The sequence below is a fragment of the Xenopus tropicalis genome, chromosome 4, assembly GCF_000004195.4.
Source record: "Xenopus tropicalis strain Nigerian chromosome 4, UCB_Xtro_10.0, whole genome shotgun sequence".
In the NCBI taxonomy this organism is placed as follows: domain Eukaryota; kingdom Metazoa; phylum Chordata; class Amphibia; order Anura; family Pipidae; genus Xenopus; species Xenopus tropicalis.
The window spans coordinates 23,979,793-23,993,813 of NC_030680.2; the positions used below are offsets into that span (position 1 = coordinate 23,979,793).

At 41.6% G+C, this 14,021-nt stretch overlaps 2 protein-coding genes across 2 annotated transcripts; one reads left to right on the forward strand and one right to left on the reverse strand.

Annotated features, from left to right (window-relative positions):
* The first annotated feature begins 455 nt into the window (after positions 1-455).
* On the forward strand, positions 456-2,795 carry hspa1b (heat shock protein family A (Hsp70) member 1B). The gene is given in 1 exon segment (XM_002937639.5): positions 456-2,795. A coding segment is annotated over 1 exon segment (1,932 nt). The 5' UTR covers positions 456-670; the 3' UTR covers positions 2,603-2,795.
* A 739-nt stretch (positions 2,796-3,534) lies between these two features.
* psmd13 (proteasome 26S subunit, non-ATPase 13) lies at positions 3,535-13,968 on the reverse strand. The gene is made up of 13 exons (NM_001005429.1): positions 13,810-13,968; positions 11,623-11,701; positions 11,346-11,380; positions 11,182-11,237; positions 9,986-10,029; positions 9,761-9,847; positions 8,144-8,315; positions 7,866-7,945; positions 7,507-7,632; positions 6,988-7,050; positions 6,346-6,426; positions 5,472-5,588; positions 3,535-3,873 (listed from the first exon to the last, which is right to left on the reverse strand). The coding sequence occupies exons 1-13, from the start codon at positions 13,908-13,910 to the stop codon at positions 3,778-3,780; spliced, it is 1,137 nt and encodes a 378-aa protein (NP_001005429.1). The 5' UTR covers positions 13,911-13,968; the 3' UTR covers positions 3,535-3,777.
* Positions 13,969-14,021: the final 53 nt, after the last annotated feature.

A 14,021-nucleotide genomic window follows, 5' to 3' on the forward strand; every position in this document is an offset into this window, starting at 1 on the left:
CTTCACTGTCCGGCTTTGGTTTCAGGGCCACTCGCCGGGAAGGCTCTGGAATATCCCAGACACAATTACCTCAGGGCTTCGGGACGCGCTGCGTAGGTGACGTACCAAGCGGCGATCATTCTAGACAACGGGAGAAACAGCCTGACTCCGCCCCTGGCGTTGCGTCACGGCTAGAAGTCTAAGCTGATTGGCTATCTCTGAAAGAAGTATCCCGAAGTTTCCAGCGGTTGCCAGGGCGCCGCCGCGAAGTATATTTAAACCCAGACCGGGGTGTTGTGAATCAGTCAGACTTACACTCCAGAGAAGAGCAAGCTGAACTACTATTGATAGCATAGACTCATTCTCCATAGCTCTTCTCTCTACAGATTCTTCTCATAGCTACAGATACAGCAGGTACCAGAGTCTCCCAGTACCAGAAGCTACAGATACAGCAGGTACCAGAGGTCTTACCAGAGCTACAGATACAGCAGGTACCAGAGTCTCCCATCCTTCCTCCTCCTGTACCAGAAGCTACAGATACAGCAGGTACCAGAGTCTCCCATCCTTCCTCCTCCTGTACCAGAAGCTACAGATACAGCAGGTACCAGAGTCTCCCATCCTTCCCTCCTCCTGTACCAGAAGCTACAGATACAGCAGGTACCAGAGTCTCCCATCCTTCCTCCTGTACCACATGGCTAGCAAAGGGGTTGCAATCGGCATTGACCTGGGGACCACCTATTCCTGCGTTGGGGTCTTCCAGCATGGCAAGGTGGAGATTATCGCCAATGACCAGGGGAACCGCACCACCCCCAGCTATGTGGCCTTCACAGACACAGAGAGGCTGATTGGCGATGCTGCCAAGAACCAAGTGGCCCTCAACCCCCACAACACCGTCTTTGATGCCAAAAGACTGATCGGCAGGAAGTACGATGAGCCGGTGGTGCAGTCAGACATGAAGCACTGGCCCTTTAAAGTCATCAGTGATGGGGGGAAGCCCAAAGTCACGGTGGAGTACAAGGGGGAGGGGAAATCCTTCTCCCCGGAGGAAATCTCATCCATGGTGCTGACCAAGATGAAGGAGACGGCAGAGGCCTATTTGGGCTACAAAGTCACCAACGCCGTCATCACCGTGCCAGCTTAGTTCAACGACTCCCAGCGACAGGCTACCAAGGATGCCGGCGTTATTGCTGGTTTGAACGTGCTGAGAATCATCAATGAGCCCACGGCGGCCGCCATTGCCTATGGCCTGGATAAGAGCGGCAGGGGAGAGCGCAATATCCTCATCTTTGATCTGGGAGGTGGCACCTTTGATGTATCCATCCTCACCATAGACGATGGCATCTTTGAAGTCAAAGCCACGGCCGGAGACACCCACCTTGGGGGAGAGGACTTCGACAACCGCATGGTGAACCACTTTGTGGAAGAGTTCAAGCGCAAACACAAGAAAGACATCTCCCCAAACAAAAGGGCCCTGAGGAGACTGAGGACAGCCTGTGAGAGAGCCAAGCGCACTCTCTCCTCCAGCACCCAGGCCAGTATTGAAATTGATTCTCTCTTTGAAGGTATAGACTTTTACACCTCAATCACCAGGGCTCGCTTTGAGGAACTGTGCGCAGATCTGTTCAGGGGCACCCTGGAACCTGTGGAGAAAGCCATGAGGGATGCCAAACTAGACAAGTCCCAGATCCATGAGATCGTCCTGGTGGGAGGTTCAACTCGCATTCCCAAAGTCCAGAAGCTGCTGCAAGATTTCTTTAATGGCAAAGAGCTGAACAAAAGCATCAATCCCGATGAGGCAGTGGCCTATGGGGCAGCAGTACAAGCTGCCATCTTGATGGGCGACAAGTCTGAGAATGTTCAAGACCTGCTCTTGTTGGATGTGGCTCCTCTGTCATTGGGTCTGGAAACTGCAGGAGGTGTAATGACTGTTCTTATTAAGCGCAACACTACCATTCCTACAAAGCAGACCCAGACCTTCACTACTTATTCAGACAACCAGCCGGGGGTTCTGATCCAGGTGTATGAAGGAGAAAGAGCCATGACCAAGGATAACAACCTCCTGGGCAAGTTTGACCTGACTGGCATCCCTCCAGCTCCCCGAGGTGTGCCCCAGATAGAGGTAACCTTTGATATTGATGCCAATGGAATCCTCAATGTCTCTGCTGTTGACAAGAGCTCAGGGAAGCAGAACAAAATCACCATCACTAATGACAAGGGCAGGCTGAGCAAGGAGGAGATTGAGAGGATGCTGCAGGAGGCAGACAAATACAAAGCTGATGATGAACAACAGAGGGAGAAAATTGCTGCTAAGAACTCCCTGGAATCCTACGCATTTAACATGAAGAGCACAGTGGAGGATAATAATATTAAGGACAAAATCAGTGACAATGACAAGAAATCCATCCTGGACAAATGCCAGGAGGTCATCTCATGGCTGGAGCAGAACCAACTCGCAGAAAAGGAGGAATATACCCACAAGCAGAAAGAGCTGGAAAAGCTGTGTAATCCCATTATTACCAAACTGTACCAAGGTGGGATGCCAGGGGGAATGCCAGGGGGAATGCCAGGGGCTGGCTGCACTGCTGAGCCCAAACAAGGGCCAACTATTGAGGAAGTTGACTAATTTAATTTTTTCTCATCATACATTTTTGGACAATATTATCAGTGCGTGGGCAGCATGCTTTGTCTTTGTTTACCAAAATGTGCCAAACCGTATTGATGTCAATGCTTAAAGTAAATTCTATTTGCACTTAAACACTTTAGTTTAATATGCGTTTAATATATGTTTTGAAAATAAAAGTGCTTTTTGTTTATTATCTCTGTTTTATTATTTGTCTGTTTTTACCTTTTGCTGAATTACAGCCCCCATCGACCCCCTCACTGAGGTTTGAGCTGTAGTCCTCCAAATGCTGATATATTAGATGTTGCCTATCCCTGGTTTATACTATATAATCAAACTACTTTATACAGTGTTAGCTAATGGCACATGGGTAGTTCCGCTAGAGAAAAGCCGATTACCTGGCTTCTTCCCCTTGTATGTCTGGGCATGGGAGAAGCTGATTTTGGAATGAAAATGATGATGAATTCTAATGATAATATATATATATATATATATATATATATAATATATATAATATTTATATATTTTAGTTCTCCAAAAAATCCCAAAATGGCCAATGAGTGTTCAAGAATGCATTTCAAATAAAGCTTTTAATTAACAACATCACTTATAGACAGGCCCTGTGGCTCCTGGGGGCAGGGTGGTAATGGGGCACTGGCCACCGTAGTCTGTGCACTAGTTGGAGTTACAGGAGTTACGGTGTAAAGTTTGCAGATGCCTAATAAACGTATGGAGGGGACAATTCCATTTTTTATTACTTTACTCTGTTGTATTTTTCCCCCCTAATATATATATTTATATAGACAATATTACCTCTGTTCAAATTACTGAAAATCTTGAATGTCAAAAGCTGACATGCTCCTCAGTACGTGAGATGACTATGCCAAATACGTCTGTGGTTTGATGCTACTTGCTATAATAGAGATAAAGAAAGATTTACAGAAATGGTTTATTTCATGTTGCGATATCAGTGCAGACACACATCCAATATAACAAAGAGGCTGTGTCCTATTAAGCCAAAAATAGAACAGGTCAGATGTTTCAAACATCAGGTGGAACCGGGCTGCTCCCATTTTAGTCCTTTTTTTCCACCCCTACGCAGAGAGGACAGATGTAGCATCCCTTAATGGAGAGGGCACAGGTGTGGTCTCTGCTTTAGAATACAGCGAACAGGGGATTTACGTCAAGATGTCATGAGCTTGGTGTTCTACAAGCATTTCCATACTCTTCACGTCTGTGCACCAGTGCTCCAGTCGGTCTTTCATTCCCTTGATCTGAAATAAAGATATACATTCAGTCACATAGTGGTTACAAATACATTAAATTTGATAAAAATGTCAACTTTTTGTGCAGAAAAACTGCTGCCCCAAGGCTACCAACCTACACATGGTGAACAGGTGGCCACACACAAAAATTAGATCTCTGCAACCTTTATGACTTGTAATAACCAGGATGGAGACAGAAAATGGGTCAAGCTCAAACATTCAGTGAATTTAATGTTTCTTTCCATAAATAGAACCATATGGATCTAGGAGACTTCCTTTAATAAGGAGAGACAGTCATTAGGCCACACTGGAACGCACTGCATGCTGCCTCTGAATTAGGAACGAATGTAAACTTGCTCAGGGTGCTGCTCGGAATACTTACAATCTAAATTCATTTTTTATTTTAGTGGTTTCTCAAAGATTTTTACACCATTAGCAGGCTTTTGGCTCAACAGTCAGCAATCCAAGGGTTAACTAATGATAGGCAGTGCAAAGAAAGTGCATAGTTAGTGTCACCAACACTCAGGGCCTTCAAAAAGCTGTTGAGTGGAAAGCCAGCATAGCAAACTGCTAATATCTCTAAATTCACTTAAAATATAAAATTGATCATTTGCAGTTGCCCCCATTATGCAACATGAATGCCATGATTAGGGCCTGTGCCAAAAAACCCCATACATTTTGCCTATTGTTCTAATCATGAAAAATCTCTGAAGTTTACTATTTCATGAGCTAAACAGGGCAAAAAGCCTCTCGCTCCACATTTGTTGATCTGTTAGCGACAGTCCATTATGCAAGGGACCAAATGTGGAGTAATATTAGTCTGTTAAGCTCAAGAACAAACATTGTTTTGTGATTAAAACAAGTATATTTAGCAGAGTATGTTCAGTCTTGTTCATTTCAACACTGAACTTATGTTGCAAATGGGGTACACTGCCCCTTTAAAGCGGATTGTGAGTGTAACTAGTTTTCTGACAGTTTTGTTTATAGCAGTAGGCATATCATAGGCAGTGTTAATCAGACCACTAGAGAGTCATTTGATCCTTATTACAATTTAGCACAGCCGGTGCTGCATTCAAACCCAGCAAACAATTAAAAAGTTGACTTGAGCTTGGGGGCACAAGCAGGCAATTCTGTGGAATCACTTACATACATTACTCTTGCTCTCCATATCACGTCTATTAACTACACCCTTTCCCCACCCTGTATGTTTCTTTGCTCTACCATCTTCCTGTGGTCCCAGCATCTGTGACTTCCCATAATAACCATTTAGGTGGCCACACTCGGGTTGATATTGTACACCCTCCAAATGTTTGGCCATGGGGTAATCAGACAAAGGGGCCACATATGCCATGGCATCTTTCTACTGTTCTGATTGTTTGTGCAAACAGAATGACTACATCACCTCCATCTGGCAGCGTACCATGTACTGTGCATCAGCACATTACAATTTCAAATATACCAATTCCTGAACAGACTGATATAGTACAGATATATTGGGATTGACAGGCTGCCATACACACACAGATAATTGTATATTCGTACAGTACTATTGGTTCGTTTATCAGCAGCTATACCCCTGTATTTCAACCATTAAAAAATATATTTACCTGTTGTAGATCTAGGACCCGTGGCTGCACCCAAGTGATGTGTACTCTCTTATCTACCTCATCAATACTGCCCCGGAGCAGCCCTACTGACAGGGCCTTCATTACGAGAAGCTCCACCTACAAGGCAAGACAGGGACATTATAAGTAAGAGTTGATACTGAAGAAAGCTCAAGTACCTGCAACCAAATTCATTGCCAGTGGCCGTGACTGCCCTCTATTCATTTGAACAGAAAATGTAAATGTAGAATCCGCATCCACCGACACTCTGTAACTTGCCAGTGATGTAGATTCTATGTCGATGTCAAGAAAAGGGTTATATAGTATGTTCTGATGCAAAGAGAAGAAAGAGCAGAAAGAAAAGAAGGTAAAAGCATAAAGCACAATAAACATGGTTACTATGTTTCTGAGTATATGCTCCTCATTAAGGAGTATGATATGAGCTATGTTCATAGTTAACTATATAAGTTAAGCACTCAGGCAGCAAAGAACTAGATTGGCAGAACTATGGAAAATGACTTGGTCCAACAGCATATCCAGACAAAATTAGGCGCCCAATGTACCAAATAATTTAGCTATATGCTCTGGCTCCTAGGCTGTGTCTATTAACGTGTACCTGCCCAGTGAACTGCAGAGAAACTCAGTCTCATGGGGTGATTTGCCTTTACTGAATCAGTTTTATAAAGTGCATCAAATGAACAGATACTATATTGCAAACAAACACACCTGACAGGCAGTTCAAATGTATTTGTTTTTACACATTTTTTTTATATTTAGTGACAAATGCCAGTAGATCAGGTGAGCAGCCTGAGTGATCATACGCTTAGCTAAAAGCATTTAGAATGACTACAGAAGCCATGCTAGTGCTCGTACTTACATCATTAACTGTGACCTGTGCGCTCTTAGCGATTTCTTCAAAGGTGAGCTGGCGATGATTGGCAGGACGTGTAAATGTCATCTAAGCAGATAGTAGAGAGTGATTGGGACCATCAACAATACAAATTAACATTTAAAATCTAACCCATTATGGCCAACCTGTGCCTCTTCCCAGATATCCTGACTACAGCTCCCAGCACCCAAACAGCTTGACCAAACTGAATGTTTTAATGCATTTACAGAACCCAAAATTATAAGAAATCAATGTGGTTTGTAACATGAATCAACTTGCACTGTAATTTGATTTTCCCATAACTTGATTTTTTCGTCAAAATCAAGGACAGCATTGAATTTTTGATGCGGTCCTTGCCCCGACAACCTGTTCCACTAGGATCTTGTAACGTTTGGTCAGCTTTAGCCTCACACGTCTGCCTGTATTGCTATAGATGTTCACATGTGCATGTGTGAGACTACTATTTGAAGAAGCAATTTTAACACATCTGTATCCCCAAATACCTGTTTTACTTCCACCTGCTCATCTGCTCTGTCAGAGACTGCAGGGTGCATTCATACTCTGGGGAATACTAAAATAAAGCGTGCCAATATTAATTTAATGGTCACCCTGCAATAGCATCAGCCTTACCTCCATGAGACAAAGTAATTGGATTTTCTTTAGCAAAAGGGGTTCATTAGCAGCAAGATCCGGCTACAAACAGAACATAATAAGTGGTCAATTTCACTTTTGCACTGGATCAGATAAAAGTTTTTTTTTTTTAAAGAAACAGATATGGTGATTATCTGCTAAAGCATATGGAAATGATTCGGCTTCTACCTATGTGTGTAAATGGAACAAGGCAAAGAAAGAATGGATCTGTGCATAGAATAAACAAAGAAATAATCCATTACAGAAAACACAGTAGTCACTCACAGACCCCACAGTCAGACATTACTAAAAACACATATAAAAGATACTAATAGGGCTTATTAGGTCTGAGCCACGTGCACTCAGACCTCACACTTTGTTGCTGGTGAGCTTTTTTTACTGATTGGCTCAATCACTATTATTTTACTTGCCCTTTAGTAGATTAAAGTGTCTCAGGACTAGTAAGTGGATATAAATGGAGGGAAAAAATAGCGGTCTTCCTCTTTTCAGGAAAAATACCTGTTGTCCCCAAGCAGTTTTCAGCCCACGGAATGTCTCCACATTGCCACTATTGAAGGCGTAAAGAGTGTCTATTAGCCACTGCCGGTCAGAGTTGCGCAAAGATTCCAGGATTGGATGCATCAGCTAGGACATAAAAAGGTTTAATCTTGAACCCTTTGTCTATACCACAAAATCTGTAACCTAAACAATATCTACGTTCTTGTGGTAGACATAATCTAAATCAGCTTATAACGATATATTGTACTATATATGCATAAAACAAATACAGGTATATAGTTTATATACTTTATGCAGCAAATATAAATCTTGAGCCAAATCAAAAGCTATAATGTTGCTTTAAGAAATAGGTGATTTACCAGTTCTCCAAAGTTGTAGACTCCATCTCCCAACAGACCTGCCAGCCCTAGGGTAAAGGCTCTGTCTTGCTGTTCTGACACTTAAAGGAAATAGCAGAAGGTGACATTTAGAAGTCACTTGGAATTATTAAAGCAATTACACATGGGTAGTTTTGGGCAACAAAACAAACAAAATGCTGTGCCATTGCAGGCAATGTAAATAATTTTAGTCATTTTATTACCCATGGTTAAGCTTTCTCATTCTTATTATTAAAAATGAGTGCCTATATGTATCTTACCAGAAAGTTCTTTGTGGTCTGTGCAACCTAGAAAGCGCAATGCATCTTTGTAGTAAGAGGCGTGATTGCCAATGGTCTGATAATACTTGCTGGAAAGGTCATAGAAACGGCTGTGCACAGAGGTTACACCAGCGAGTCCGCCCAACATCTCTTCCACTGCCTCAATAGTTTCCTGAGGATGACAAGATGAGAATAAGGGCCCTTCAGCCATACAATAACTGTGCTAAAAGGGAGTATAACTAGAAAACCTACGCCAGTGTCACCATATATGACATGCTTAATGGTCAGGATAATAAAGGTTTTGTTTTGAGCACACCGTAAATAACTAGGTTAAAAATGACAAGAGACACTAAAACCAAGGAAAAATTTAGAGGTGAGTTAGCAAGTAATAGTCAGCGTCTCCACAGATTACGGTCATTATGTACTTATGTCGGAACAGAAGCCAGTGCTCTACAGTGCACTGCCCCCAACAAAACTCTCCATGGCCTAGGATGGAAGCAGAATATTTAATCACTGGCAATTAAAAGGTGGAAGCTCACATTTAAAATAAATACAATGTCTTGAATATCCCACTGCATGCCCAATTATCACATTTCTTTTGCAGAAAATTACCTAAGCTAAAGTTAAGCTCTTTTCCTGCCACACTGCTAAGCTACAATTGCTGTATGCCATCAACTGAGCAGCAGAGCAGGGACTGGGCAGGCTGTAAGATACAGCCATAAATAAAAGTATGCATAAGCAAGTTAAAATGTTTTAGGTAGTCTTCTACTGCACTGCTAAGCTATCCAGATACCTTGTATAGCACCACCAGGGGAGCTGCAAAAAAACTGGGCAAAAATGTACTGGGGGATGTTGGGGCGCAAGAGAAACTGAAGGGGGTGAGAGTCATTAGAGAAGAAAATTAAGCACAGGAAAGAGCATGAACTGGTTAGAGCAGAACGGGAGAAAAAGAAACAAGAGAAGGGGTGAAATGGGCAAAAGGGGTGAGATTAAGAGGATAAAAATGATCAAGAAAGTTTCAGAGATGCAATAAGGGTAAAAAGGTAGAGAAACACATAAGAGCAGAAAGGATGGAACAATGAGAAAGTGAGGGAAGGAATGATAGGAACAGCAAAGGTAAAAAAGAGGGTATAAAGAACATAATAAAAGAAGGGAATGAATTAGGCTGATCATACTACCATGCCTATATATGTGGGGGTGACTACACAGAAATGTTTTGAGGTACAGCAGGGGCTGAAATATTGATGTGCAGCCTAAAGTGACGTGGATACAGAAAAAACGGAAACATTTAAAACAGGGTATGTAAAATTGAGGTTTCACTGTATCTAGGATATTGGACGGCACCGCTGTCAAAGCTGAGGGATCATTGAAACGTAATGAGGAGTTTTCCTTTCTCATTCTGTAAGGGGAAATTCATAGAATCATAATGGAAGAAGGTTTTTAATACCGAGGGAGAATGCAACAGGAAGCTTTGCTTCCCCTCCCTCCCCTATGCAAGTCACCCCCTACTTGTTGCTTGCTTATACTGTTATGCTCTTTGATTGTGCAGTCCTACTTATAGACCATCTAGTACCTTCAAAAACCACATAATGCACCTTTGTGCATTTTTATACGCACCTTTGTGGCCTGCAGCTCCCCAATGTTGAGTTTCAGGGCTCCGATGGCTGTCCTGCACAGTATTACTGCTTCATCGCTGCTTTTGACCTACAACCATTAAAGCAGACAGATCATGGCTTTGGCAAGAAATCAGTCTCCATACCTATTATAAATATATCATTAAATAATGTAAACCAATTTACAGCTGAAGGACATACAAGATCATTATTAAAAATAATCACAAACCTTCTCGCGAGTTTTCTCCAGGAAGTTCAGAGCTACTGAGGGATCTACATGGAAGAGACATTTCTTACATAAGCTATAGATTTAGGAGGAGCAATATAAGCATTTTTTCATCAATGATTTAACAAATACAGCTTGTGTTGAACAAAGATGTTGCCTCATTTAATGAGAAATATCTATGGTTTTTGTTGTTTCTTGCACTAAACAGGGCAAAATGTTATACTGAAACTAAAGCCACATTCTACGTCCTGAACCCTACAAGCACAATCAAAACAAATCAGCTTGGAAAATAGAAGAAATTTCAATTATCTAAGCTTCTACAGATTTGTTTTGATTGTGCTTCTACAAGTCAAGAAGTAGAATGTGACTTTAGGATAGGGCTTAGTTCCATTTTTTACTTTTACTAAAAGGGACCTAAGTATCTATAAATGCTACATGTGGGGGGGGTGGAAGCCATTCAAATTGAAATAAGGCTAAATGGCACAGGTTATATAGCAAATAACAGATAAACTCTGTAGAATACAATGGTGTTTTACAGAGCCTATTTGTTATCAGCTATGTAACTTGTGCCTATTCTCCTTTTTACCAGCTTGATTGGCTACCCATGTGGCTATACAGCAGCTTATTCACATAAACTATAGCAGTCTTTATGCAGCAAATGCAAACCTTTAACCAGAGAAGGACAGCAGTATTTTATATTTTAACTACTCAAACATTTTATTATTTTTGGTGCTGTTCCTTTAACAGAATACAACATTTGCTGGAAAATATAAAATACTAAAAATAAAAGCCTATTTTGCCAGTTGATTGAAAAGTAAATGGAATTATTGAGTTGATGGAATGCCATTTATGGCGAAGACACACAGCACTCAGTAGTCGTGACTAATCATGGCGTTTAGCTGCCCTATATTAACATTGTACATGCAAGTTACATTTCAGCTCAGAGGTTTATAGTTTATTCCTGAACTGCTCCTTTCATTTTGCATACATACAATTGCAAACTGGACTGCAATACTCCAGCCTCATGCCTATGATTAAGTGTATATTTACACGAAACGCGTCAGGCGTATTGTTTTTAAATGGAGTAATAAAAATCAAGTTTTAAGCAAGCCGCTGTGTCCGGTGCATTTGGAGCCCTTTTGCATATGCGCAATACTCCAGCCCTTGCTTTTTCAAGCACAACTGAGACACATTCTCACCTGTCATCTGCCTGACCACGTGCAGAATAATTTCTACCAGGGACAATGGGTTAATTCTGAAACAAACATGATAGAAGAAAACGCTATAACACAACTATACAGGTAGAGAGTACAGTACAATAAATGGCCAGACATTAACAGCAAGCAACATGATTTCATCATACCTGTGCTCAAAATCACTGATAAAGTTCTCGTATAACTGTGGAGAGACAATAGTTGGGTTAGAGGCAGGAGTTTGGTCTTTCTCTAATTCTTCAAATGGGATATTATCACCCCTACAGACACCAATGCAAAAAACAAAGTAGAGGGAATTCCAATGATTGAGGTAAAAGTGACAAATGAGGTATTTCCTTATGGTGTGTGCCATACTATAATCAAAGAAGCATGTTCATGGCAGTATCACTAGTATATGGGAAGAAGGATCCATGTTCTGATGCTCACCTTGATGAGTCCATCTCCTTTAGAGCACTCTGGATCTTGCACAAACTCAAGCAGTTCCAATGTCAGCTGGTGCCAAAGCCTGCAGAAATACACAAACCATAAAACAATCACATTTCATACTTACTTCCTAGATTAAGCTTTACGTTTACACGCAGGCATGCCAAAATATAATGATATTGACGATTTATCAATAAAGGGCCACAACACTTCAAAACCAATATACAAATAATTACCTTTGTTACTGTGACTGGCTTACAGCAGTGCTCTGCAAAGAATATGGTTTTCCAAGTGTAACAAATTCTGTTGAATTGTTATTGCAACAAAAGTCAACTAAACTTTTATTAAGATGTCCACATTGCTAGTGAGACACATTTTGCAAAAGGCTTTCATTTTTCTGTTCTGCAGCTTTCCAGGTTGGAATTTTACCTGTTGCCTAGTTGTTCTGGTTCTAATGACACTAGCAACCAAGAGGTTTCAAAGGCAAACTGTAAATAGCGTATTATTATTATAGTGAATAACATGAGGGTGAGTGGAGAGCTGCACAGCTATCAAAAAAATACCAGGTGATGCACAGGCCAAACCAGATTGATGTAAACACTGGGGGCCAAACCAGGAAAAGCTGTAAAGCTATATTGCCCTCTTTACCACTTGTATCAGTTGGTTGCATTTTTGCATAGAATCTGTATGTTTAGAGCAGTGATCCCCAACCAGTGGCTCAGGGCAACATGTTGCTCCCCAGCCCCTTGGATGTTGCTCTCAGTGCCCCCAAACCAGGGAGTTATTTTTGAATTCCTGACTTGGGGGCAAGTTTTGGTTGAATAAAAACAAGATTTATTACCAAATAAAGCCCCCTGTAAGCTGATAGTGTGCATAGAGGCTGCCTAATAGCCAATCACAGCCCTTATTTGGCTCCTCCATGAACGTTTATGATGCTTGTGTTGCTCTCCAAGTCTTTTTACATTTGACTGTGGCTCATAAGTAAGAAAGGTTGGGGACCCCTGGTTTAGAGTATACACCTATTTACTGTACAAAAAGTAGACTATGTTATTAAACAGATGTTAATAATAATAATGACATATTTTACTTGGCCATTCCCAGGAGATATTTTATAATCCTTACAAACAATTGTTACTTATATGTATGAAGGGGTCATTAATGGGGAGTGCCAGTATATCAGGTAAACAATTATAACACTGAGGGGTGCCTAACAGATTGGCACCCCCTCTCCCAGTGGTTAGCCCCTTCCTTCTACTTAAACAATGTATTAACGCTGGTAGCTACTGCTTAATAGCTAGGTATCCAGGTAATGGCTAAATTAATATAAACAATGTTCCACAAAGAAATGACAACAGGGGAAGAAGACAATGTTGCCAAAGCCCAGTGGAGGTTCTGGAGATCTGTCAGGCAAAGACCCAGACATGTTAAAGGAACAGTAACACCAAAAAATGAAAGTGTATAAAAGTAACTAAAATATAATGTGCTGCTGCCCTGCACTGGTAAAAGTTGTGTGTTTACTTCAGAAAGTCTTTTATAATTTATATAAATAAGCTGCTGTGTAGCCATGGGGGCAGCCATTCAAAGGAGAAAAGGCACAGGCACTTAGCAGATAACAGATAAAACACTATTGTATTCTACAGAACTTATCTGTTATCTGCTATGTAACCTGTGCCTTTTCTCCTTTTTCCAGCTTTAATGGCTGCCCCCGTGGCTACACAGCAGCTTATTATATAAATTATAGTAGTGTTACTGTAGCAAACACACCAGTTTTACCAGTGCAGGGCAACAGTGCATTATATATTTATTACTTGAAAGCTCTTTCATTTTTTGGTGTTACTGTTCCTTTAAGGTGGCCCTCACCCAATGGGTCACTGCAGCCTCCTATAATCATCTAAATGTTGAAAACAAATCATCAACAGCAGGTGGGCAGCTAAATCAGGTTATAATTCCCAGCTCAGTATCTGCATAGCCTTGTTTTTATTTATATATGTCTTCTCAAGATTCCCCTGTTCCATTGCGAATGCCTTCTCCAGCCTCACCATACTGCTGTACTGAAAATGTGCCCATTGTCTCCTAATAATCCCCTTTAGGCCCCCAGTAACTATCCAGCATCCCAATATACATAGTGTTGAAGCTGAGAGCAAGAGACGGATGTGTGTATGGCTGAATGGTGTATGTGCCCCTGCTCACTTCTTATTGTGCAGCTCCTCCAGTCGGTGCCACACGGCGGCTGTCTCCGGAGCCGAGCTCTGGCTCTGCTGCTGCTGCAGGAATCCGGTCACGTCCCTCATCTCCGCGGTCTCAACACAGACACTGCAAGGCTAGAAAACGTGAGGGGGGCAAAAAAAAAGAACCGGTCACCGCTGCCGGAAGTTTCTGAAAGCAACCTGCACACTCACTTC